Source organism: Nannospalax galili, unplaced genomic scaffold (assembly GCF_000622305.1).
Source record: "Nannospalax galili isolate Female #2095 unplaced genomic scaffold, S.galili_v1.0 scaffold441, whole genome shotgun sequence".
In the NCBI taxonomy this organism is placed as follows: domain Eukaryota; kingdom Metazoa; phylum Chordata; class Mammalia; order Rodentia; family Spalacidae; genus Nannospalax; species Nannospalax galili.
The window spans coordinates 2607339-2635026 of NW_008348089.1; the positions used below are offsets into that span (position 1 = coordinate 2607339).

The following is a 27688-nucleotide window of genomic DNA, read 5'->3' on the forward strand; positions in this document are numbered from 1 at the left end:
ATGTCTCACTAAAATATCCATTCTTAAATGGAATAAAAAAATTATACAGAAATCTTATCTCAGGTCTACTACATAGTTTGTGTGAAGTATGCATGAGAAAAAAAATACAACAAAATTAACTAGAAACCAAGAAGGAACATACACCGTGGCATTTTGGGGCAAGAATTAGAAGAAGCTTTTTCAACAATTCACTATCCTTAAAACAAATGCAAGCTTAGTCTACCATTTTGGATGGGTAAGGTTTCATTTCTAATGTCACATAGATGGCTGGAAATAAAAGTCTGTGCTCTTTTCAATGTAAACAGACTCTTCCTAAATAATTTTAGATCATAAAAGTTCAAAACAAGTGCTGGAGAGATGGCTAACAGTTAAGAGTACCTGCTGCTCTGGCAGAGGACTCAAGTTGGTTCCCAATACCACCTTTAACCCCAATCCCACCCCTGGGGAGGCAGAGGCAGGTGCATCTCTCTGAGATCCTGGTCCAGCATGCTCCACAGTATGATTTTCTGGCCTAGAGACTAGGGAGACCCTGTCAAAACCAAATAAACAAGCAAACAAACAAATTAACATGGGCATGGTACACACACTTATAATCCCAGCAGTTAAGGCAAAAGCAGAAAGATCGTGTGCTTGGGGCCAAGCTGGGCAACATACCTAAAAAAGTAAAATAAAATAAAAAATGAACATAAGTCAGCCTGCAGAACTTTTAGTAAGCCTAAAGTTACTGACAGATGTACAAAACATGATAGAAAACATGGTATACACATAATAGATGATACGGATTCTGTCTTAAATGGTAGACAATTTTGGTAGAATTCTGGATAAACTACTTTCTTCATTCCTACAGTGTTTCGATTTTACATAAATCATCTTCAAAAATAGTATTTATTCAGAAGAAAAAAACATAATTTTTACTTGCTGGATAATTACATGAAAAAAATACTATCAATATGCCTCTGGTCAGTATCTCTTTGACTAAAAACTCAAGTTATCATTCTAAGGACCTTTTAACTTTGAAAAGTGGAGTTTGGGGCTACAGATAGAGCCCAGTAGTAGAGCACTTCCCTAGCACACACGAGGCCCTAGGGTCAATGCCCAGTACTAACAAAAGGAAAGGAAAGAAGTATCTGAAGATGAAGTACCGCTCTCTTACCACAGTGTGTCACTCTTCAAGTGCAAATATTTTTGAATTTTTATAGGAAGCGAAAAATGTTTTAAAAACAAATTTCTGAAAGTATTTAATCCCTATTTAAGAAACAGTTCGAGAACACATTTCTAATCTTACTCATTATTATAAACAGTTGGCAACAGCCTACAATGTACTCAGAATGCACTTGTCATTTTTAAATAGTTTATCAAATTTGTATAAATTAAAACAAGGCCCCCATCTTATGAACAATGAAGTCACCCAATCTCAAAGAAAAAAATATGCATTACAGTGCTTTACAAATGTAGACAGGCATCTTACCGAATAAAATACAATGGGGTTGTTCCAAGTCACTGGGAGCAGCCCGGGGGCAGTACTGGACACAGTACTAATCCACAGTGCTCAGCTAACTGAGGAAAAGTACATCAGTGCTACTGAAGGAGATGGACACTAACTGGATCAGTATATTCTTTTAAAAAAATACATTTTTCTTCTTTTTTTTTTTTTTTTTTAAAGACAAGGTCTCCTACAGCCCAGATTGGCCTGGAACTTGCTGGGTAGGGAGCCAAGGGTCTTGAACTTATCCTTCTACTAGCTCCCAAGTGCTGGGTGAGTGTGTATGTCTGATTTATGTGGTACTGTGCACCGAATCCAGAGCTTTGTGCACACTAGGCAAGCACCTTGCCAACTGAGCCACATCTCCAGCCCCATAAATACATATTCAAATTAACTTAGAAAAAGGTAATTAGGGAGCTTGAGAGATGGCTCAACAGTTAACGGTACCAACTGCTCTTGCAGAGGACCCGGGTTTGATTCCCAGCACCACATGGTGGCTACGAACTGTCCTTAACTCCAGTGCCAGAGGAATCCGAAGCCCTCTTCTGACCTCTGCGGCATTGCACAACATGGGTGCATTCATATACATACACGCAATACACTCATACACATAAAATAAAAATAAAATATTTTTTAAAAAGTGTAATTAAAGGTACATCACAGATAATTCCCCACCCTACTTTATACAAGGCTAGACAGACCAAAATTCAATTAAGTAGTAGATGGAGTGATGCCTTCAGATGTGTGAATTTTGCCAATAAAAACACCACTTCACCACATTAACAATACTGACTTTTAAATTAATAGAATTTTTGGTTTGCTACATTTCAAAGGCTGCTAGATTTTAGTGCTGTGATTTTCTTACAATTAACATAAACTATTGCTATTCTAAAAAAAACTTTGGGTAAAAGAAAGCTCACAAACAAAATTTAACAATATTTAAATCATGATGCAAAGAAACAAAACAAAAAACATAGTAATGAATAAAGCCACAAATACTCAAGTAATTCACTCATTTTAAATAACTAATTTTTTCTCAAGTAAAATCAAGGTTATTGGAATTGAAAACAGTTTAACTTGAAGGGAGGGAAGGAGGGAGGAAGGGAGGGAAGGAGGGAGGGGTGAGTTAGTTCGTTCTCTGGGAAGAAAATTATGGCAACTCAGAAAACTGTAATATGGAGTAAAAATTATTGTAATTATATTACACTGCATATTATGTGTATCAGATTCACATTGTATTACTCATCTAAGACTCTGAAAGGCACTGCTTATAGCTCTTACACTCAGATCATGTTTACAGGGCAACAAGACATCACTGGCATTCCATCACTGAAGGTCTCTTAAAAATTTCATGTTTGAGGGGCTGGAGAGATGGCTCAGTGGTTAAGAGCACTGGCTGCTCTTGCAGAGGACCCAGGTTCAATTCCTAACACCCACATGGTGGCTAAAAGCCATCCTTAACTTCAGTTCCAGTGGAATCTGACACCCTCTTCTGACCTCCACAGGCACTGCAGGACATGGGTGCACTTGCAAACATGCAGACAATATACTCATACACATAAAATAAAATATTTTTTAAAAAAGAATTTCATCTTCAAAACGAATACAGATAAAATATACGCGTTCACTTGATTCAGGCAAGTATGCATTTTTGATAATCATGAATTTTACAGTTTGATCAAACTCTATCAAATAGTCTTGTAACACTCATGACTAAAGTTCCAACAATAATTTTAAAAGTTTAAGCAGGCTAGCCTGAATATTTAATACCTTGCAAATTTCACAAAGCTTTCTATAACATGACTAAAACATAATTAACTCCCACAGAAAATTCTAAATACAGTAGATAGCAAAATAAAAATGTTGGACTATTTTTAATAATGATTCTATTAACATTGTTCATGGATATATTATGAAACCTCACTAATAAATAGTATGAAACCTCACTAATAAATAGAAGAGTAAAACTACATAGCTTTTACCAAAATGTGCATAACATTAACTTTTCCTTTGATAATTTTGCTTATAAATTACTCTACAGTGACATTCAAAATTGTAGTTCCTAAAAAGTAGCATCTAATGTTCTAAGGAAATTAGTATTTCAGGCTTAGAGATTCACTTGGTAAGCTATTAATTTGCAAAAACTTAAGTTACATACTTTATTCAAGACAACAAAATACTGCCTTCATGGAAATCAAGTAAGTTATCTACCTTAAGATATTTTTAACTATTACATAAAATGTTCAGCATTAAGACAGTTGGAAGAACAAGCAATACAGTCTTCATGTTCACCTTTTTGAAGGGAAGGTAAGTTAGGAGATTAAACTAAGTAATGTATAATTTCAAAATTCATGTCAAGACTGATATAAACTACCAAGTAATTAGGGAAATATGTCTTCTACTTGTGAAATTGCTGGATTTTTTTTTTAAACATCTGGCATATACACCTCTGGTAACATTTTATAATCTACTTTTACTATAAGATATCTGGGCAAGTCAATACAGTGACTAAACAAATTAATGTCGATAACTGCATTCCTTATTAAATGAACTAAAATTCTAACAAGCCTGAGCAACCCAACTCCTTAATAACATAGGAGACCAGTAAAGATTAAAAGAAAACAGAAAAGAAGAAAGGAAGAACAAGAAAGCCCTTCAGCGAATACCTTAACAAATAAATCATTCGGGCAAAGCCAAACAAGTTTTGAAAGGACCTGCTTTGACAGATGTTCTCGAGAAAAGCAAATGCTTAGGGCAAAATGAATGTTTTTATTATTTTTTTAAAGTTACGATGGACTAGTAGACTTTCTTTATACCTCAAATACTTTTTCAAAAATGCTTTTTACAACTACTGTGCAGGGACTCTCCCCATCACCACTTCAAGACACTCCAAGGTCATTCACGCTCACTTAGATTCACTACAGGTAAAATATTAATCACAAATGCACAGATCTGCACTCCCCAAAAGAGAACAGAACTTTCTAAAGCCTGTACACAAGAGCGGCTTCACCTCTTAAAGCTGCAAATAACCATCCATATTGCTTTGCTTGCAGGGCCTGTACACAACTCATGAATAAAACACATTTTCACAAAAGTTGAAGCAAAATCTACTACAAAAGAGTTCTTACATTCCTCTACAGGAATAAGATTTGATGACTGCTGACATTTTAAAAAATTCAAAAAGCAGGTATTTTAGCTAAGAACTGTTCCCCAAAACAATCATGCAGTGTACTTACCAGTGTCCATGCCCTCCTTCCACTTAACACTTGAATTCTAGGCTTCCACAAACTTTGCTATGCTACTAACTGAAACTGCTGCAGCTTGCTACACTCCATAAAATGGCCACGTTGTTTAACCAGGAAAAACATGTTAGAGCTGTCACTTTTAGAAGAAAAAGAAACAATTGCTTCTTTGTGGATTAGCATGAAACTCTCAGGCTGGCAGTGTGGATCATGGCGCTTCTCTGGATGCTGCTACTGCTCTTCAAGCAGCTTAGTAAAATTTCTGCAACATTCTTGATGTCTGCATGGTGTCTCAGCAGTAGCAGATCAGAACAGGCTAGCAAACAACTCCTTCCTAAAAGTAAGCTCTAATTTCTTCTTCTCCAGTGAAATGAACTAAGTTTCTATGCAAAAGAATGAGTGACAGTATTCCCAGCCAATCAGCTTGGGTTTTTTCAGGAAAATCACCCCTTAATTCATTCAAAATTAGGTCATATGACACTATTTGAAATACTATTGGCTTACAATGAAAGTAATGTTTGACTCTACACAGGATAAGGCCACCCATCTATGCGTCCCTGGGCTGAAGACAACCTAACTACAAATGATACTGTAAATTAAATACACACACACACACACACACACACACACACACACACACACACACACGGAAGGAAAGAAGAATGTAACCTTACCAGAGTTTCCCAACTATTAAAGGGCCGGAGTTCTGTTATCCTCTGAGCCTTTTTCTGAGAACATTGAGGAATTAAAGTAAGTTCAGCAACTGAGGCATCTTGAAGAAAGTGAATGATTTTGCCTTTGTAGCCATCCTCCATCACTTCTTCACCACTACTGTAGTCCTCATCTAATGAGCTACCAACATCAGAACCTGAATCGTACTCAGAGTCATCTATGGCTTTCTTAGGATTAAATACATTTTTCTTACGTTTCTTGTTAAAACCATTTTGTGGTTTCATGGAAATTTTCTGTTTCATTTTTGTTTTGGCTGCATTTTTAGGACAATTCTGACCCCTTGAAGAAACTTCTTTTCCATTCGGAACTTCACTTTGTGAAGCATATTGCATATCTGTGTAACAAAAAAATATAAAAATAATAACTAAGTCAGGAACCTATGAATTAAATTCAAATATAAAGACAAAAGACTTCAAGTAAGAAGAGTATATAAACATTTACATTTTTCTTTGAATACAAAAGAATTCAACCACAACTTATTGTAAAATCTTGATATACCTGAGGAGTAATAGGAAGTAGAATCTGAAGGTATCAATTTATTAGAATGATTAGTTTCAAAAGTAGGTGACAGCTTCCTTTTAAAAACTGAGTTAAATATAAATTTCCTCTCAAACCAAGGTCCCAAGAACACAGAAGGCAGCTGTATATCCAGAAACTGCCCCAGACAGACAGAGGAGTACAACCCCCTCATGCCAGCCTGATGGGAAGAGCAAAGCACAGTTCATCCTACAATAAGCTTACTAAGAAATTGTCTTTCCCAAATATCCATATTATAAATTTTTGACCACTTTACTATTCTGAGTTTGCCATCTTTCAAAAATTATTTAAATATAGTATCAAAAACCACCATTTCTCTGTATTTCATTGAATTCTAAGATGTCTGTGAATGAAGGTATGCGTTTTATACTGTTTTCGTTTTTAAAGAGGCACCAATTAATCTATACAATAGAATACAGCTGGTCTTGTTGAATCCAAATTCATGGATTCAACAAGCCATAGACCAAAAATATTAGAAAAAGCATTGCACCTACATTGAACATGCATATAAACTTTTTCTTGTCATTATTTTCTACATAAGATAAAACAGCTATCTACATAGCATTTATATTGTGTTAGGTAGTCTAAGTATTCTCAAGATGATAAAGGTGTATTGGAAAATGTGTATGGGTTATATGCAAATGTATTACTTTACATAAGGAAATTGAGCTCCAATTACTTGAATTCCCCAAATAGTGAGAGGTGAGTGCATGTTATTTAGAATTTCTATTTTTCTGCTTACTTAAAATGCTTTCAGACTTATAAACTATCATATATTCATTCTTGTGCCCATATTAAAAAGAAGGCCAGAACAGGTCGGGCTTGGTGGCGCACGCCTGTAGTCCCAGCACTTGGGAGGCAGAGGCAGGCGGATCTCTGTGAGTTCAAGGCCAACCTGGTCTGCATAGTGAGTTCCTGGACAGCTGGGGCTACAGGGAGACCCTGTCTCAAAAAGACAAAAAAATAAATAAATAAAAAAAGGAAGGGAAAAACAAAAATAAATTAGAAAAGTAGTCCCTAAATTTCTACTGATTCAGTTTTAGATACAGAATGAATGGTTCTAGAGAATTTCCTTTTAAACACAAGATAATCTTCTATGCCAGAATATTGGTAGAACAGCATTTCTTAAATTAATTCATTAAAAAAAAACACATAATTGGACTTTAAAAGCTGTCTTTATAATAATGAAATGCTAAGTTCACTTGATACCTGGTTACAAATATCACTAAATATGTGAAGCTTAACTTATGTCACCTCCTTTCTCCTCTACTATTTTCTCAGAGTTCAAGGTATTCCAGTATAGATTCAGAAGTTTTCCTCCATGTTAATCATACCATGTTGCTAAGTTTTTGAGGCTAGTGCTTTCCAAATTCATGCAAGGGGAGGCTAATACACAAACAATTACAAGACTCATTCTGTGGATGAATGTCAATATGTAAACAATTAAACACAGCAGTTTATAAGCTGCTTTAACTATCATGAAAGACTGTACAAATAGAAAAAAATCATGCCCTGCTTTATTTACACTATGATGAATAGGTCCAAAAATATTTGGAAATTGGTCCTTTAAAACATTTTCACATTATGACTTCAACAACATTTGCAATTGCATTCCATAGTAGCTAACAGGTTTCCTATCTTCTGCAGCAGAGTACATAACTCAAGATTTGTGCATTATCTAGTTACCTTGGTCTTCTGCAAACACTTTTAGAGACTCTAAAGCTTCTGTGTACATCCACTCATGCTCCTTGAGCACTTCTCTCAGTTCCTGAAAATAATTGATTTTTCTGTTAAAAAATCTGAAATTAGCAACATGTAGAAAATGTTTACCCCTCTATTGGAACATAATCACTTGAAAATATAAAGAATTCATCACTATTTTAATCTTTAGTGTTTTAATACTGCTTTACAAATGCTTTCTGTTTGATTTCATCTTACAAATTCATTTTCAAAGGGAAGGAGGCTTTTCCCCCTAACTCTCCCTAAAGTATTCTAAGCACTAGAGGATAAAGAAATACTGAAGTAACTAAAACAGATATTTCACCATCATTCATCACTCATTTTTTTTTTTTTTTTTTTTTGAGACAGGATCTCATGTAGCCTAGGCTGGCCTACAACTTGCTATGTAGCCAAGTGTGGCCTTAAATTTCTGATTCTCCTGACTCTACCTACCTAGTTCTAGGATGACAGGCACTTCTCACTATGCCTAACTTTATGTATTTCTGAGGATGAAACCTAAGTCTTTGTGCATGGTAACCAAGCACCCTATACCAACTGTGCTACATCCCCAGCTCCAAAACATTTGACTGCAACATACATAAACAGCAACAAGAATTTAAATTCAGTTCATCAGAATTTAGCAGATGTGTTGTATGAGCATAAAGTGGAATACATCCATGCAAATGTAAATATATTCCAAATGTCAAACAAATACCTGCTTCAATATTCAATAAAGCAGAGGCCCTTTTAAAAGCACAGGCATGCTTAGCATAGGTCATTATTGGCCCTGAAAATATTCATATTATCTGGAAAGTAGAACAAAGTTTATGGAATATTAAGACACTGAAATGCAGCATTGCAACTTAAAATTCTTATGAAAAAATTCAAGAATAAGCATGATTAAAGGAGCTAGGACAGTTTTTACACTTAGAAATGATTCAAAATTGTACTGTAAGTATGTTTATTATAATTTATAAGGTTGATACTGTAATTAGTAAACAAGTAAGGTAATTAACAAGTTATATAAAATATGTATGTTATATTATTAAAAGGAGAGCATATAATTCAAAAACCACAGATCTTTCCCCAAGTTTGTATATGGATAAATTCAAACACTAATTTTTGGGGGGGGGTCCTTTTTGAGACAGGGACTCCCTGTAGCCCCAGCTGTCCTGGAACTCACTATGCTGACCAGGCTGGCCTTGAACTCACAGAGATCCGCCTGCCTCTGCCTCCCGAGTGCTGGGATCAAACACTAATTTTAATGCAAACATTTAATACACATGAAATGTTTGTACACTACTCTTACCTGTTTATCAAAATTGGGAAATTCCTTTTGCAATTTTAATACAATGCTTTCCTGCTTCTCCCAATTGCTGCTAGATTCTGCAGACTCATTTGATTCCTCTCCCTAATGGGGGGGGGGGAGCAGTAATTTAAGAGAGCATCAATAACAAGATAAAGCGTTCTACTTACTCCTTTATCTCCCGTATTATCAAACAAATGAGCTGCTATTTTTCCTCCTTCAATAGCCAAGTAGAAATAACAAAATTATGAATCAGAGTTTTTGACACAGAGCAACAATATGAAATTCGTGAGATATACACAAATAAAATCCTACACAGAAGTGTTTGATGTAGAGTGATTCCTCACAAGTACAAGGCCATGAGTTAGATCACCAACAGTACAAACAACAAACTATGAGAGTCTGGAACAGGAGGGGGGAAAAATTGCATGCATTTGGGGCTGGAGAGATGGCTCAGTAATTAAGTGCACTCACTGGCTGCTTTTGCAGAGGACCCAGGTTCAGTTCCCAGCACCTACATGGCAGCTAACAACTGTCTGTAACTCCAGTTCCAGGGCACTGAATAACATGGGTGCACTTATATACATGCAGGCAATACACTCATATTCATATACATAAAATATGTAGACCAGGTTGGCCTCAATCTCACAGGTATGTGCCTGCCTCTGACTCCCGAATGCCTCCGAGTGCATGCACACCAGGCCCAGCGTAGAAGTAACAGGAATTTGAGAAGAGAAATAGCAACAGGAGTTAAAGAGTTTCAAAATCTTCATAAATTCATTCTAACCTCACTAAGGACACTGAAACTCAAAGTACAAGCATTTTAAAGGTCACAAATGGACAACAACTGGGGGAAGTATTCTCCCAGTACACAAATCTTCCTCAACCTCAAGCATTTAAATAGTGCATTTCAGAGTATACATGTGGTTTATATGTTCATGTATCTACATGTGTATAGGTAGATGGGCACCTGGGTGCATACCCATGTACAATGCATATCCATCATGTACAGTTGACGTCAGGTGTCCTCTTCAGTGGCTCTCTATCTTTTCTGAGGCAGGGAATCTCACTGAACCTGGAGCTCACCAATTACCTAGACTGGCTGGCCAACAAGCTCTAGGGCTCAGCCTACTTCAGACCCTTAATGATGAGGTTATAGATGCGCACTACTATATCCAGCTTATGTGGGTGCTAGGGATCTTAATTTAGGTCCTCAACAGAGCCACCTCCCCAGATTCTGTTTGTTTAAATTAGTTTATTTTTATGTATATGTCTGTGTTTCTGTCTCTCACACTTGTGCAGACACCAGTGCAGTACAGAAGAGGGTGTCAGATCCCCCAAAGCAAGAGTTACAGTTGTGAGCCACCTTATGTGGATGCTGAGGATTGAAATGGGGGTCCTGTGACTGTTAACCAGTGAGCCACCTCTTCAGCCCCTATCTGTTTGCTGTTTGAGACAGAGTCTCAGGTAGCACAGGCTGGCCTTGAACTTGCCAGGCAGCCAAGATGACCTTGGACTCCTGATTTTCCTGCCTCTACCTCCCAGGAGCTATGGGATTAGTTTCCACCTGCCATATTCAGCTCATTCTTAGTTTTGTTTTTAAAGATATATTGAGCTGGAGAGACAATCAGCCATTAAGAGCTGATCTTGCAGAAGATCTGGGTTCAAATCCCAGCACCTACATGGTGGCTAACAACCATCTGTAACTCCAGTTCCAGGGGATCTGACACCCTCTGTCCTCCACAGGCATTGCATGACACAGGTGCACTTGCATACATGCACGTAATACACATAAAATAAAAATAAAGCAAAAAATGTTTTAAAAAGAGCTATTAAATGCTTATCAATGGAGAATAAAAAGATACATGGTCACATATTCATAAAATGGGAATATTATTCAGCCATAATAAAGAATGAAAAATGGGGCTGGAGAGATGGTTCAGTGGTTTAAGAGCACTGGCTGCTCTGTCCTCTGCAGGCATTGCAAGACATGGGTGAACTTGAATACATGTAGGAAATAATACACATAAAATAAAAATAAATATATTGAGTGAGTGCCAGGCCAGCTGGGGCTACAGGGAGACCCTGTTTCAAAAAGACCAAAAAGAAAAAAAAAAAGAAAAAAGAAAAGAAATACACACCTAGCATGGTGGCTTACTCCTTAATTCCAGCATTCAGGATGCTGAGGCAGAACTGCCATGAGTTCAAGGTGAGCCTGGACTACAGTGTGAGACTATTTCAAGAAACAAACAAAAACTACTACATGCTACAACTTAGGTAACCTTGAAAGATATGATTACATTTAGAATAAATATCTAGAATAACATGAAATATGCAGAAAAAGTAAATCCAGAAAGGGAGAAGGCAGACTGTTGACTGCTATGGACAAGGTGAAGGAAGAAATGGGGAAGACCTACTTAACAAGTACAGCATGCCATCACGAGTGATGAAAACATGTCGAACTATGTTAAGCTATCCACTCTAAAATAGTAATTTTATGCTATATGTACTTAACCTCAATAAAACATGGTGCTTAGGTATACTTCAGTGGTATAGAACTGAGCATGTGCAAAGGTCTTGAGTACATCTGTAGCACCAAACAACAATAACCAAAGTCTCTTCAAAATACAGATATCTGGAAAACAGCTTTTGATCACGGGAATTCAATGGCTGCTGAGCCTCCCCATTTGCTGTTTCCTCTCAGATCTCCCTCTTCTACCAGCTCTATCATCACTACCTGCTGACAATGTCCGAAAGTTCCAGTGGTTACACTGGGGCTTCCCACAGCATACGAACACTCTGGACCAAAATTTGTCTCCGTGGGCCAAGGAGTTAGAACTTACTCGTGTGAACAGGAATACACAGCTGGAAGAGGTATAACCTACCAATGGCAGAAAGCACATACTAGCTCTGTGAACCATGGAGTATGTACAACAATGTAGGAAGCATCAAATCAAAGTCCCAAGAATTGTCCTTCTCACTCAAATCAATAATCACAACCACATTGCTGAATGAACTTCAGAAAACATTATTATCCTACACCAGCGTACTATACCTCCTTGGTCCAGAGCAAAATTGGGTTTTGGAGAATTCACTCAAAGTGACAAAAAATTAGGTGATAACCCCAATTGGAAGCTGCTATTCCAAATTTGAGGTTTTAATTGAAGCCTACTACAGTCTTCCAAGCACAGGGTGCTGGAAGTATAGACATGGTCCACATACAGCAACTTTTTATTATTAGTGCGCGTGCGTGTGGGTGTGCCGTGCGCACCAAAGGTGTCTCCCTTAGTCACTGTCCACCTTATTTTTGGTGACAAAGTGTCTCACTGAACCTGGAGCTCTCTGATTAGGCTACGCAGGCTGGCCAGCATGCTTTAGGGATCTACTTACAGCTGCCATGCCCAGCGTTTTACATGGGTGCTAGGTATCCAATTTCAGGTCCTCATGCTTGCACAGCAAACACATGACCAACTCAGTCATCTCCCCAAACTAAATGCTGCTTCAAACAGAACAATTCATAAATTTGAAATAAGAAAATATACATGGTATGAAACAGAAAATATACATGGGATAATACACATGGTGAAATGAGGTAATGAGTAGATGTCTGAAGTGTTCTCTCTCTCTCTCTCTCTCTCTCTCTCTTTCTCTCTCTCTCTCTCTCTCTCTCTGATGGGTGGTGACTGGGATATCTGTGTATAAATTTAAGCATCAGTATGTTGTACATATTAAGAAATTACATTTGTCTAGGGATGTGACAGCCTTGGGGTGTTCTCTAAGATCTACAACCTCTCCAGCTGTGTATAAGTATATGGCTAGGTTTACAGTACCACACGAGATTCCTCCCACTGAGTGGACTTATTTAAGTCCAATCAGGTAGTTGTTGATTACCCCCAAAATAAACATACCACTACTACACCAATGTCATCTGCTGTGCTGGTCATTGATGTGGTTTTTAGGCCTTGAAGCTAGGATTGGACCATCGATGATCCTCTCCCTTACCAGCTTGTGTAGTGCTCTCCAAAGCTATGAGAGCCAGCTTTCGGGGAAGTGGCTTCTAGGTCAGTTCAAGCTCCAGTGTTCCAAATCCTGTGCCCAGAGTATGTCCTGTCTTCAGGAATAGGGTCTTACCATCAAGTTCTGAGATGCAATCAAGGACTGTGGCAACAGCCCGTGTAATTTTGGGAGTCTCTTAGACTTCCCTGGACAACAACTCAAAGAAAGGTTTCTCCTGTCTAGCACTGCTTCTTTTTATACAGCCTTCAGGTATATTCACAGACTCATGTAGAAATACTGTATATGTAATTTTTCAGTAGGTTTTTGGACTAACACCCCTCCCTCTGGGTTTTTTTTGAGACAGGGTCTCCCTGTAGTCCCAGCTGTCCTGTGTAGACCAGGCTGGCCTTGAACTCACAGAGATCTGCCTGCCTCTGCCTGAGTGCTAGGATTAAAGGCGTGTGCCACCACACCCAGCTCCCTCTTGTTTTTTATACTAGCTAGGCACTATTTACCTCTCCCTGTCTTATCTTCCCTCCCCATCCTTCCCATTTAAAGTGCCCCCATTTTCCCCATTTCTCCCTTGATAATTACTGTCTGCTATGGTCCCATCTCTCTTAAGCTCCTTCTTATCCTTTATTTCCTAGTTCCTTGTATAGCCCTCCTTCTAAGTGGTGCTCTTGAGCGGCTTGGTTCACCTGATGCAGTTTTTGTGTTTACTCATCATTTTCCATGAATCAGGAACCAAATGGACTTAAGCAAGTTAAAGACAGAAACTGCATGACCAAATGTCTCATACCCTCACAGCACCTCCTTCTGCTTTCCTACTTTCCATCTGCAATTGTCCTACAGAAGTGAAGACACTAGAAAGATACTCTGTATCTGTATCTTTAGCTAGCAGACTAGTCAAACAATGGACTCCAAGAAATTAGAAATTTTTTCCCTAAGAGCATCATACTGGAAGAGGATAAGAGCTTGTCTCCAGAAAGTGATTTCACTCAGTTCTGAAAATATCAGACCACCTTGCAGAAGCAACCAAGGCCAAGACAATGGTGGGCAGGACTATACACTTTAATTTCTATTTAAACCTAAACTTGATGTCAGGACCCTAAAGATGGGCTGGGGGGGAGGGGATGACAACGACAACGACACCCAGCCAGACCTCGTTCTTCTTCTTCCCAATGTGGCCACACTGAACAAATCTCCATTTTCTGCTTTTCTTTCTCTTTTAAATTATTTTTATTTTTATGTATAAGAATGTATTGCCTGCATGCATGTGAGTGCACCCGTGTTGTGCAATGCTGTGGAGGTCAGAAGAGGGCTTCAGATTTCCCTGGAACTGGAGTTAAGGACGGTTTGTAGCCGCCACATGGGTGCTGGGAATTGAACCCGGGTCCTCTGCAAGAGCAGTCAGTGCCCTTAACCACTGAGCCATCTCTCCAGCCCCTTTTTCTGCTTTTCATTATTACTTTGTCTCTTTAGTTGGTCTACTGAGGATAGTGGCTAAACCTAGCTTGTTATGGCTACCAGGATTCAGACTCTGAACCTTCACAATTCAGGTAACATTTCTTCAACTAGTATTTCCAGCACTATGGGAAATTCCTTACGACCACATAAAGGCAGCACAAAACCTTAAACATGGTTTTCAGAGCATTTGCATGATTAAAATTAAAGTAAAGAACTGCTATAATACAGCCCCACTTAAGAGAAGACCGATTCATTTAGGTCAGTTCCCAGGTCTGATATCCACACACTCAATATATTCTAACTTTGAAACTGCAATTCAATGGAACTTACATGATCCAGTCTTGCCTTTTTAAAAGATTGATCATCATTAAATTCATCCTCCTCATATGCCTCTGAAGAAGAAGATAATTTTCTTTTCCTGGGCCCACCACCTTTTAAAGGAGAGAAGAATACTCAAGACTTTCCACAGAATAAGGATCAATTCAAAACAAAAGTAAAAAACATATTATAATGAATACAAAACAATCTCTTGACACAGGGCCTAATATTCTTTCTCCTATAGCTAATATATGAGGAGACTGAAGACAGTAAATATGCTTGGCAGTCTCCCCAAAAGTGATTGCTGTTATAGTTATCTCTAAACTAACATATCATTAGTTCTAAAAATCTCTTCAAATTGACAAATAATTCTACATAATAACATTGGGACTAAGGCGTTCTTACCAGTGATTGTTCAGCACCAAAGAAAGACTCTGCCTCACAAAATGAACATTAGCACATTAGTACTGATACCAATAAGTAAGTGCCTACTACATACCAGGCTTTGGGCATGGCCTTTCATAAACAATTACTTCACCTACTTTTCATAACAAACCTAACATTTTTATTTCACAAATGAGAAGGAACTAAGATACAGAAAATGAAGTGTTTGATGCTTTTGACCTACAAACTATCAAATATAAAACAGTATATGCAAAATCAGTACACACAACAACTTTTGAGCTTAAACTTTAAAATTTCCACAATGTGACTGTTAAAAATAAAACTGAATTTTGGTCTTCTAAAGACAAGAAGCCCTGTTAGTATCAATACTTAAAAGTGTCCTCTTGGTTCATTTCATAATACCTTCTGTATATCCAAATAATTTTCAGCATCTACTTTAAAAAGAAGAGATGCAACACAAAGTGAGTGTTGTCAGTAATCTTTTAGGTATTAAAAAAAGCTTCAGCCGGGCGTGGTGGCACATGCCTGTAGTCCCAGCACTCTGGAGGCAGAGGCAGGCGGATCTCTGTGAGTTCAAGGCCTGCCTGGTCTACATAGCGAGTTCCAGGACAGCTGGGGCTACAGGGAGACCCTGCCTCAAAAAGACCCCAAAAAAAAAAAAAAAAAAAAAAAAGAAAAAGCTTCGATCTAGGTAATTTATGTTGTGTCATACCTAGAATCTTCTCCTTGACAACATCAATAAACTTATTTTTACTTCATAAAGTATAGTAAAAATGAGACATATATACATACAAACACATTTAAAAACTTAGCATATGCTGGGCATGGTGGCTCATGCCTTTAATCCCAGCACCTGGGAGGCAGGTACAGGCGGATCTCTGTGAGTTCAAGGCCAGCCTGGTCTAATTAGTGAGTTCCAGGCCAGTGGGAGTTGTAGGGAGACTCTGTTTCAAAAATACCAAAAAAAAAAAAAAAAAAAAAAAGATTCCCCAAGTGTTCAAAATAAATAATCTCCCATCTTAATGACATATGGTATAGTGAAGGGCATTATCTCCAACTTAGATAATCTAAACTGTCATTTTATAACTACTCAAATCACACTACTAAACATGGTATCTGAGTATGACTGCATTGTCCATTGCAATGTTTAGAAAAGGAAGTTATTTAAGGACAAGAAAATCCTAATTTCTTGTTTCCATGTAATTTGCCCATTGACATTTATAAATTAAAAAGTAACATGACAGCCAAGCAAGAATAAAAATAAGTGTCAGCTGGTGTTAATATTCAGTAAGGATTATATATTCTGTGGAGGCAAATGGTGTGGCTTTTTTTGTTTCCTTACAAATCTTCAGTCCTTAAAACAGCACGGGCTACTACTAGTTGAAGAATAATAAATACTTGTTAAATTAGTAAGTCAAATGAGATGTTGCTTAAAACTATAAAACATTAGATATCACAACAGAATGGTTATTCTACAATCTGTTTTCAAAAGAAAGAGTATAGCAAAGTATGAAAGCAATAAAGAATGTGTAAAAGGACATCAAGCAACTCAACATACATTAACTGAGCTTATTGTATTTTACAAACTTCTGAAATAACGAGCAAAACAAAGTCAACTTACTCATGTACCATTTTTCTGCCTCAGATAACCCTAAGAACTACATATGCACCAGCCACCATAGTTAAGAAAGTTAATACTAGCCAGGTATGATGGCATACACCTTTAATCCCAGCACTTGGGAGACAAAGGCATGGAGATCTCTGTGAGTTCAAGGCCAGCCTGGTCTGCATAGTGAGTTCCAGGCCAAGAGAGAACAAAAAGATCCCCCAAAAAAGTTAATATTAACTTTATTAGTTCTTTACAACAACCCATGAATTTTGCACTATTACTTCTATGATTTTGCTGCAAAGGAAACAAAGACATAGAAGAGTTAGGCCACACTGCCCAAGGTCACACAGCTAATAGGCTGAAGACAAAAAGAAAAAAAGCTCTATTCCGTGTAGGTGGCACCCACACAATACTGCTCCCTTGTCCAAACTGGAGGAAATTAAAAGTTTTAAAAATATTTAATGCAGACAAAATGATACCATACTTAGAATCTACTCTAATCAATCCACTAAAGATAGAAATGAGGCAGACAGTCTATTGAGAGATGATGTATGCATGGGAACATACTATTTTCTGTTTTTGAATATTTTAGGTTTCAAAGAAAATTAGTAAGTAGAAAAATCTACTCCGGGAAATGGCCATTCATAACTGTTGAAATCATAATCTGGTACAACTTTTAGTAAAAGTAACATGGAAGGAAGCAAGAATTAAAAATGTACAAACTCTTTAATTAAGCAACCTAGTTTGAATTTTAGCCTACAGAAATAATGTAAGATTTATGTAGGATATTTACTTTAGTAGTATAATAATAGACAATGCTAATAGGAAAAGAATAAACAAACTAATCCTATAAGAAACCACAAAGCAATGTCAAAAAGGTATTTTTATTTTTTAGTATTTTTTTTTAATTTTATGTGTATGAGTGTATTTCCTGCATGTATGTGATTGCACCTGTGTTGTGCAATGCCTCGGAGGTCAGAAGAAGGCATCGGATTCCCCTGGAACTGGAGTTAAGGACGGTTCGTAGCCGCCATGTGAGTGCTGGGACTCAAACCTGGGTCCTATACAAAAGCAGTCAGTGCTCTTAACCACTGAGCCATCTCTCCAGCCCCAAAAAGGCATTTTTAAAATTAGGTAAGCTTGACTTAACTGAAAAGTTATGATAAATGACTTTATTTACATAAATGTAAACCAATAATTTTACTTTTTTTTTTTTTACCTAATATATAGAGAGACAAGATACACCTGTAATTTTACCAGTCAAGCAGCTAAGGCAAGAGGATTAGGGTCTGAAGGTCAACCTACACTATAAAGGAAAACCGTGCCTCAAAACACACCCTCATACCAAGAAAAATAAAACTTAAATGTGGTTAATGGAGCGTAGGTGGTTAATGGAGTATAGGCTTACTTTTATTACTACTTTATATGCTTTTTTTTGAGCAATAGAATTATAGGTGTTTTTTTTTTTAAATATTTTATTTAAAATATTTTATGTGTATGCGTGTATTGCCTGCATGTTGGTAAGTACACCCGTGTCATGCAATGCCCTTGGAGGACAGAAGAGATTGTCGGATCCCCTGGAACTGGAATTACGGACAGTTGTTACCTGCCATGTGGGTGCTGGGATTCGAACCCTGGTCTTCTGGCAAGAACAGTCAATGTTCTTAACCACTGAGCCATCTCTCTAGCCCCTATAGGTGATTTTTACATGTATATTATTAATATGTACAAGCAGAAGAAAAATCAAAAATGCTTAAAAAAAAAAAAAACACTGAAGTTGGTTGTTATTGTAAACTCCTTCAAATACATTTATTTTTGTAACAGAAGCCAGAAATACAGCATAAATATTTACTGAATGAAGGAATGCTGATTACCAGCTAGGGCTTTCCACAAGACATTATGTTCCTACTGACTCAGGTTTGTAGACCTGTAAATAAAACCACAATGCAATTAGAAAAGATATTTAAGAAAATATACCTTCCAAAACTTTGCATCATGGATTTGATCTGTTAAAGAAAACTACCAGTGAGAAACTACTCCCTCTCTTTTCAGGGGACAAAAAAATTAATTAGAAATTTGGTTCCTAAATAGCTGTATGACCTTAGTGTGGTTACTTAACCTTCCCATCAAGAAGGACTCAAAGCTAAGGCATGTATACCTGCATCACCAAACATCAGCAAGGCAGCAGCAATTGCTCCATCCATAGTGCTTGTTGATTCAATCAACTAACAAGAAAAAAAGACAAATGTTTGAAGAATTATTTCACAAAGTTTTCAAAGAAAAAACAAATGAAGCATTACATAAGATGAAGACTGAGGGTTAGAAGTCCTATAATCAATTTTCATAAAATCTCATCTATTTTAAAACTATGAACTTATCTAAGCATATCCAGTTCATTCATGATTATTAGGAATAAAAATTAAAACATAATCACACATACACAGCATACTTCAGGTTTTATTTTGTTTTGAGACAGGGTTTCCCTGTAGCCTCAGCTGGCCTGAACTTGCTATGCAGAGCACACTGGCCTTAAATTCACAGAGATCAACTTGCCTCTGCTTCCCAAGTGCTGGGATTAAAGTAATGTGCCACTCTACACATGATTTTGTTCTGAATTTTATTGTCTACTTGCAAGGTTTTACATCAAAGTCTTGACAGTTTCTTATTTACGTGTTCAAGCACTGTGTACAAGGAGGAGCTGGGGGAAAGGAAGAGGAGAAAAAGACAGGAGGCTTTTATATTCCTTTTTTAATCTCTGAAGGACAGAAACATAATTGTGCTTTAAAAAAAAAAAATTCTCAGCCGGGTGTTGGGATGCATACCTTTAATTCCAGGACCTAGGAGGCAGAGACACCTGGACCTGTGTGAGATCGAGGCCAGCCTGGTTTACAGAGAGGTCCGGGGCAACTGGGGCTACAGGGGAGACCTTCTCTCAAAAAGACCAAAAAATAAAATAAAATAACATGGGGCTGGGAATGACTGTACTTGCTTAGCATACATGAGGCTCTAAATTCTACTCAAGAATAAAAAGAACCACAGCAGACTAATGGCTGCCTAGTACTCCAAAGAGAAAGAATAACTACTACTGGGCACAAATTTCTTTGGGGGATGTAATTATGGTGATCACTGTATAACTTTGTAAATATACTAAAACCATTGACTAGTACTTCAATGATCAAATGGGTGATCATTTACAGCATATAAATTATCTATAAAGGGGCTGGAGAGTTGGCAGCAGTTAAGAGCACTGACTGCTGGATTCGATTCCCAGCACCCACATGGAGTCTACGAACTGTCCTTAACTCCAATTCCAGGGGAATCTGAAGCCCTCTTCTGACCTCCACGGCATTGCATAACATGGGTGCATGCAGGCAATACATACTCACATACATGCAGGCAATACATACTCATACACAAAATAAAAAAAATAGTAAATGAAATTTTTTTTAAATTATCTATGAAGCTTTCAACTTAGTGAACAACACAAAATAATAAAGTCCAGTCTTTTGATTTCAATTGAAAATCTGAATATATATCTAGGACATCTAGGAACACTGTGCTGTAAGTATTCACATCCTGCTGTAGAGAAGCAGCAGCTACCTCTTCCAGAGGAAGTGTGTACCTATAGCAGGCCAGATACCACTTCAAGTGGCCTTCTAACCCACACTGATACAGAGCTTCCAGCTTAGGATTGGTGGCAGAAGGGCTGGTGGCAGTGATGGCAAGCACAAAGGTGAGAAAAATTAGGAACCCTCAAGTAAATGATGCCCCTAGGACCACTGAGGCAGTAAGTGGCAGAGCTGAGGAGAAACTTTACTTCAGAGGTGTATTCTCTATTTAAAACACAATCAAATGGTCAATTGTTATTTGTCCTTGTAACAAGAGATATCCATACAGATCAGAATTTACACAGTCCAACTATAATTAAGCCAATTTTTTTCTGCAGTTTAATCAGTATTTCTCAGCCAAAAAAAAAAAGAAAAAAAAATCCTTTATTAAGCCGGGAGTGATGGCGCACACCTTTAGTCCCAGCGCCTGGAAGGCAGAGGCAAGCGCATCTCTGTGAGTTCAAGGCCAGCCTGGTCTACATAGCTAGTTCCAGGCCAGCTGAGGCTACAGGGAAACCCTGTCTCAAAAAGACCAAAAAAAAAAAGATCATCTACTATAACACTGAATTCAGGAGAGATTTTTATTATCATTACAGCTGCAAATAACTGTCATAAAAGGTAAGCCTGGGTCAACACTTATCAGATAGAGTTATGCCACGCAAATTTAATGACCTGAATTTAATCCCCAGATCAAATGGGATGGACTGTGCACATATACACCCACACGCCCACACACCCAAATAACAAATAAAATTTTAAAAGGTATAACCTTAAGGAGATCAATGTCACTTCTTTGCGGAAAAAGTTCTTTGAGAGTCTGAAGCTTAGCATCTTTCAAGTCTTCCAATTCTGAAATATCATTTCTTCGTGCAACAGGAAGGTCTTGGGACTCTTCATCTTCAGAGGGCTCAGAACTAAAAATGTTTTCATAGGGGAAAAACACATTTTTTTTAAATTTTATTTTATTTTTATTTTATGTGTATGAGTGTTATGCCTGCATGTAAGTAAATGCATCCGTGTAGTGCAATGCCCACAGAGGACAGAAGAGGCAGTCGGATGCCCTGAGACTGGAGTTATGAACAGCTGTTAGCTGCCATGTGGATGCTGGGATTCGAACCCGGGTCTTCTGCAAGAACCACCAGTGTTCTTAACCGCTGAGCCATCTCCCCAATCCCTCACAAACACATTTTTAATGTATCACTAATGTTCTATTATACTGTCTGTATGTGCATACATGACACGGCATATTTATAGGTCTTTTCAGTATTAAATACAATCTGTATTTGTCAGAGTAAAAGAATTTATATTATCTTAACATAATTTTGAATAAAAATATACATTATAAATAGACACTCACTGAAAAGGCTAGGATGGCAAAAACAACAAAGAGAACGGCCTGGACCTTGCTGCTACTACATCCGTTTACTGACTGCCCACCTTCTTCCTAATCCTCTGGCAAGGAGTACATTAGGTGATGCTGAAGGTCTGCTCCTTGGAGATTATGCAACCCCATTGACACAGAGATAAGAGAGTTTTCTCTAAGTACCTAGCTTATCAGGATCTAAGTGTTAAAACAATAATGATTATTTTCAATGTAATTCTTGTCAGAAACAAAACACCTCAGCAAATGGATTATTTATTTCACATGAGGGTTTATTCTACAACAATCAATTTTAACCTTGTCCCACTGTTTTCTATGACAGCTAGAGTCCAATTTAACTTACCTATGTCCCAAACAAAAATCTCATTGTCAAATTTTGGTTTTCCTAATAATAGACATTCTATAGATCAGATCTAGACAGACTGAGAGTCAGAGACAGCCAGACAGCCAGACACACACACACACTTTCACCTTTCACTCTTTTCTTTTGGGACAGGGTGAGACAGTGTTAACTGCCAACTTGACAAAATCTAGAATCTCCTGGGATATGGGGTCTCTGGACAGATTTGTGGGCATTATCTTGCTCCATAGGAAGACCCACTTTAACTATGAGCAGGACCATTCCGTGGGCAGGGGATCCTGGACTGTATAAAATAAGAAGGCAAGGTGAGCCAGGCATGGCGGGTGTGCATGCCTTTAATCCCAGCACTCTGGAGGCAGAGGCAGGCAGAACTCTCTGAGAGTTCAAGGCCGGCCTGGTCTACATAGTGAGTTCCAGGCCAGCTGAGGCTATAGGGAGACCCTGTCTCAAAAAGACCAAAACAAACAAACAAACAAACAAAAAAGCAAGTCTGAGCACAAGCAAGCATACATTTATTGCTGTCTTCTGACTGCGAATGTAATGTGATCAGCTTGTTTCAAGCTCCTGTTACCTTGACTTCCCCACCCAAAGCAACTTTCATGAGAGTATTTTATCACAGCAACAGGAAAAGAAACTAAGACAAAGGATCTCATGTAGCCCAGGTTGGTCTTGAACTTGCTGTGTATCTTAGTCAGGCCTTGAATTTCAGATCTTCGTGCCTCCACCTCCTAAGTGCTGGGATTACAGACTTTTACCACTGAGTCCTGCCACTTCTGATTTCTCTTTCCCCATCTTTCTGAAAATCTGGGCCATTACGTTGAAAGGACGATAGAACAAAGAAAAACATACCAAGTCAACAAAGTTTAAAGTACCACTCCCTACTAAAGTAACACAGAGATACTCAGAGACATAGCTCATTCTAGTTTCAGACTGGGGACTAGGAAAGTACAAGTCTGAGTATCTTGTGCCAGAAGGGAAAGACACAAAAAACAAGTAATCTCTAGAAGACATAACAGGCTCCTTAAAGGGGCCCTCAATTTGCTCATCAAAATGAATAATTATAAGTCACTGAATAAATAAGCATCTAAAATTCTATGCTGATCTTAACTATATTCTATATAGAAATAGTGGGGAAAAGGGGGATATTCTAGTATAGTAGAAAACTAATAATACTAATGACTAATAATAAAAGTATGAGTTCTAGAATGCTAGTCAGAATATCCCATTTTATAATTATCACTGTCAGGTATGAGGCAAAAATGTTAAAACTACAGAGAAAAAAGGGCAGGAATGTTGACCAATCTCAGAGTACCTCTCTACAGAGGTACTCATTACAAAGGGAAAAATGCTAACTTTACTAAGGAAACTCAGCTGGGGCCCAGAAAACTAAGTGATCAAAGAACTGAACAAACAGGTATCACGCACATCCTATAATATGACATACTGAAAGGACGCTTTCTGTAATATCTCTTCTATTAAACCTAATTGTAATCATGAAGAAATAGCAAGGAAATTCAAATTTAGAGACATCCTAAGGAAAATTAGACTGTCTCCTTTAAAGATGTGTATCATGAGAAAAAAAAAAAAAGCTGAGAAATTGCTCATTTTAATGAAATTAAAGAGACAAGACAAACTAGAGCAGGACGCTGTGCCAGAATTGCTTAGGTGTTTGAGGTTAGCCTCAGCTATATGGTAAGTTCCAGGCCAGCCTGGGCAGCAGAGCCTCAAAATAACAAAAACAACAATAACAATTAATAAACCCAATGTATAATGCTGGAGGAAAATTACTATAAAAGACTATTCAGTATATGGTCAAAGGCTGACTGCTAGTCCTGCAAGTCCAGCTCCTGACATGTCCATGACAACAAAAGCAATTTATACCAGAAGGTAATACAACCATGTAATTAAGAACGCTGCTGCCAGGCATGGTGGTGCACACCTTTAATCCCAGCACTCAGAAGGCAGAGGCAGGCAGATCTCTGTGAGTTCAAGGCCAGCCTGGTCTACATAGTGAGTTCCAGGACAGCTGGGGCAACAGGAAAACCCTGTCTCAAAAAGACCAAAAAAAAAAGAATGCTACTTAGGGGCTGGAGAGTTGGCTCAACAGTTAAGAGCACTGACTGCTCTTGCAGAGGACCCAAGTTCGATTCCCAGCACCCACATGGCAACTATGAACCATTCTTAACTCCAGTTCCAAGGGAATACAATGCCCTCTTCTGACCTCCGAGGCATTGCACAACACAGGTGCACTCACATACATGCAGGCAGTACACTCATACACATAAAATAAAAAATAATAAAATGTTAAAAAAAAAAAAAAAGAATGCTGCTTAGTTCAGATATTTTCTTCCTACTTCAAGACTTTGAATAGTACCTTGACATATACTTTAGGACACATGCCTTATTACAAACCAGCACTTTGAGTAGCAAGGCCATAGCAAACATTAGTAGATAAACTGATGAGACTGAACTAGTAATACTATACCAATGAAACTGGCATTCTTTTATTAAAAATGTTTTATTTATTAACTTTCTTTTCTGTTTATGAGTGTATTGCCTGCATGGAACTGGAGTTACAGAGAGTTGTTAGCCGCCATGTGGGTGTTGGAAATCAAACCCGGGTCCTCCGTAAGAGCAGTCAGTGCTCTTATCCGATAAGCCATCTCTCTAGCCTCAAACCCGGCATTCTTCTTTTTTGGTATTTTTGTTTGTTTTTATTTTTTTAAGGCAGGGTCTCCCTGTAGCCCCAGCTGGTCTGGAACTCACTATGTAGACCACGCCGGCCTTGAACTCACAGAGATCCACCTGCCTCTGCCCCCCTGAGTGCTGGGATAAAAGGTATGTGCCACTGCTCCCAGCCCAAAACTGGCATTCTTAATTTCAAATATTATGGCTATTTTGAATGGCCTTGTTCTTAATGAAATAACGCAAAACTTTGGGGGAACTGGTTTAGAAATAATTATATGAAAATGATGATGTGAACCAAATGCGCAATTACCAATGACACTGCTTATAGGGGTTGGATATAGTATTTTTGCAACTTTTCTGACAATTTAAAGCTTCCCCAAAATAAAAAGTGAGATGAGGCGTGTGGGTATGGAAACCAATACATCCATTTTCCTCAGAACTAATCATTAAGGAGCTTTACTATTTTCTATTTCAGAGTGAATTTCAGGATAAGAAATGTTTACCATGGCTTTGTGTACAAAGTTCAATTTAAGAGTAAGCCCTTATCTTACTGTCAAGCAGGAGACTGACCTAACATTTTGTTTCTTCTCACATTTTCTTTGCTTTGATTCTAGAAGATCACATAACCTTTGCACTTTGACCTGGATGTTGTTCCTTCTTAGAACTTATAGGAGCCTTCTATCTCTAAAACTCAGAGTCCTCCAACCTAAGTCTTTTAACCAAGAGATCTTCTTTTCTCCAGCTATACTAAGTGTTCTTTAGTAATTTCATTTAAGTATTCATTCACTCATTCATTCATTCATTCATTCATTCATTCATTTATTGGTCTTTTTGAGAAAAGGTCTTCCTGTAGCCACAGTTGGCCTAGATTCACTATGGAGACCAGGCTGGCCTTGAACTCACAAAGATCCACCTGCCTCTGCCTCCCAAGTGCTGGGATTAAAGGCATGCACCACCATGCCTGGCTTAATTAAGCATATGGTTTTAAACATTAAATCATACTCAGAAGGCAGAGGGGGAGGAGGATCATAAGTTCAAGGCAGCATGAGCTACAGAGACCCCACCTCAAAAAACAGAACAAAAGGTAACAAAACAGGTGCTGGAGAGATGGCTCAGCTGTTAAGAACACTGGTTGCTCTCACAGAGGACCTAGGTTCCGTTCCCAATACCCACATGGTGGCTAACAACCACCTGGAACTCTAGTTCCAGCCCTCTTCTGGCTTCTGCAGGGTTTGCATGACACAGGTGCACTTACATGCAGGCAAAACACTCATACACATAAAATAATAAAAACAAATAAATCATTAAAAAAACAAACAAACAAAAAAAAGGGGCTTGGAATGTGGAACACACTTGCCTAACATGTAAAGGCTCTGAGTTTGAGCCCCAGAATGGCAAGATAGTAGACAGATAGTAGGTAAGTAGGTAGCAGATCAATAATCCTAAGACTCTTAAATATCCAACCTAGACTTCTCTCTACAACTCAAAAGTTACAAATATAGCTACCTAGCTGATATCTCTACTTAGATGTCTAAGAGTTTTCTCAGTCATTACATTTAAGGCTGAATTGCTGCTTTCCATGTAACAGTATTCCCCCATCTCAGTAAATAGATCACCAAAAGTGGTAGGGTCAACCCTGACACCTTTCTCTCTCAACCCATGTGAACTCAATCAACAAATTCTCTCGTTTCTACCTTCAAAGTATGTCAAGAACCTAACTACTTCTTTTCAATTCCATGGGACTGAGCCATTTGAATCTCTATTACTTTTTGTACTTATGTATTAACAACGGTATTTATGGTTCTACTATTGTTCTTCTATACCCACAAAAAACCTTTTAAACACCTAAGATCACTTTACCTCTGCAAAGTATTCTCTGAATTTCCTATCTCATCAAAACGAAAACCAAGCCAGAAGTGTTGGTACATGCCTGTAATCAATCAGCAGTGGAGAAGCTGAGGCAGGAGGAACACTGAAAGTTAGAAGCCAACCTCTGCTGCATACTAAGTTCAAGGCCAGCCTAGGCACAGTTTGAGATGGCTCTAAATAAAACAAAACAAACAAAAACAAAACCCAAGAAGTGCCTATGGGCCTACCATAATAAGCCTCCTCTACTTCATCCTTTATACTGTGACCTGAGTTCTTTACCCAATGACTTGCCTCCTACTTTCCTTACCAACACTAAACAAACTACCGCCTCAGAGTCATTGCGCATGTTATTTCCAACACCTCAGAATTTTTACATCCCCTTTGGGTCTTTGCTGCAGCATCACTTTCTCAATGAAGTCTTTCTATAGCTCTTTAGAAGCACTGTTGACAGCCAGAAGTCCCTTTTCCTCTTCGCTTTTGCCTGTAATACTTTGTCTTTGACATGTAGTACACGTCACTGTTTATCTTTCTAACTAGAGACTTCTTGAGAATAGGAATATGGGGCCAATTTGCTCAGTGCACTCTTCCTAACCAAAAAACACTACCCAGTTCATAGAATGTAAAAGGACAAATTCATGGACTCAAAAACAAATCAAGGCAATTACAAATGAACAAGGGGGGTTGGGGAGTTAGCTCAGGGGTAGAGTGCTTGCCTAGCAAGCACAAGGCCCTGGGTTTGGTCCTCAGCCCCAGGGAAAAAGAAAAAGAGCAAGGGTACTAGTTAAATTCATTTTCTGGCCGGGCGTGGTGGTGCATGCCTTTAATCCCAGCCCTCGAGAGACAGAGGCAGGCAGATCTCTGTGAGTTCAAGGCCAGCCTGGTCTACATGAGTTCCAGGACAGCTGGGGCTACTGAGAGACCCTGTCTCAAAAAAGACCAAAAAAAACCGTCATTTTCTGATCTACAG

General features: G+C 38.2%; 1 protein-coding gene across 2 annotated transcripts in view; it reads right to left on the reverse strand.

Annotated features, from left to right (window-relative positions):
- The window catches only part of Smarcad1 (SWI/SNF-related, matrix-associated actin-dependent regulator of chromatin, subfamily a, containing DEAD/H box 1), a 95869-nt gene that overhangs the window by 36397 nt on the left and 31784 nt on the right, over positions 1–27688 (reverse strand). For both annotated transcript variants that reach the window (XM_008844621.2, XM_017801012.2), the window contains exons 4-9: positions 21192–21336; positions 18973–19039; positions 14813–14913; positions 9023–9124; positions 7681–7762; positions 5400–5791 (exon numbers count right to left, since the gene is read on the reverse strand). In XM_008844621.2, the coding sequence (XP_008842843.1) occupies positions 5400–5791; positions 7681–7762; positions 9023–9124; positions 14813–14913; positions 18973–19039; positions 21192–21336 (889 nt within the window). The remainder of the gene's footprint in view (positions 1–5399; positions 5792–7680; positions 7763–9022; positions 9125–14812; positions 14914–18972; positions 19040–21191; positions 21337–27688) is intronic.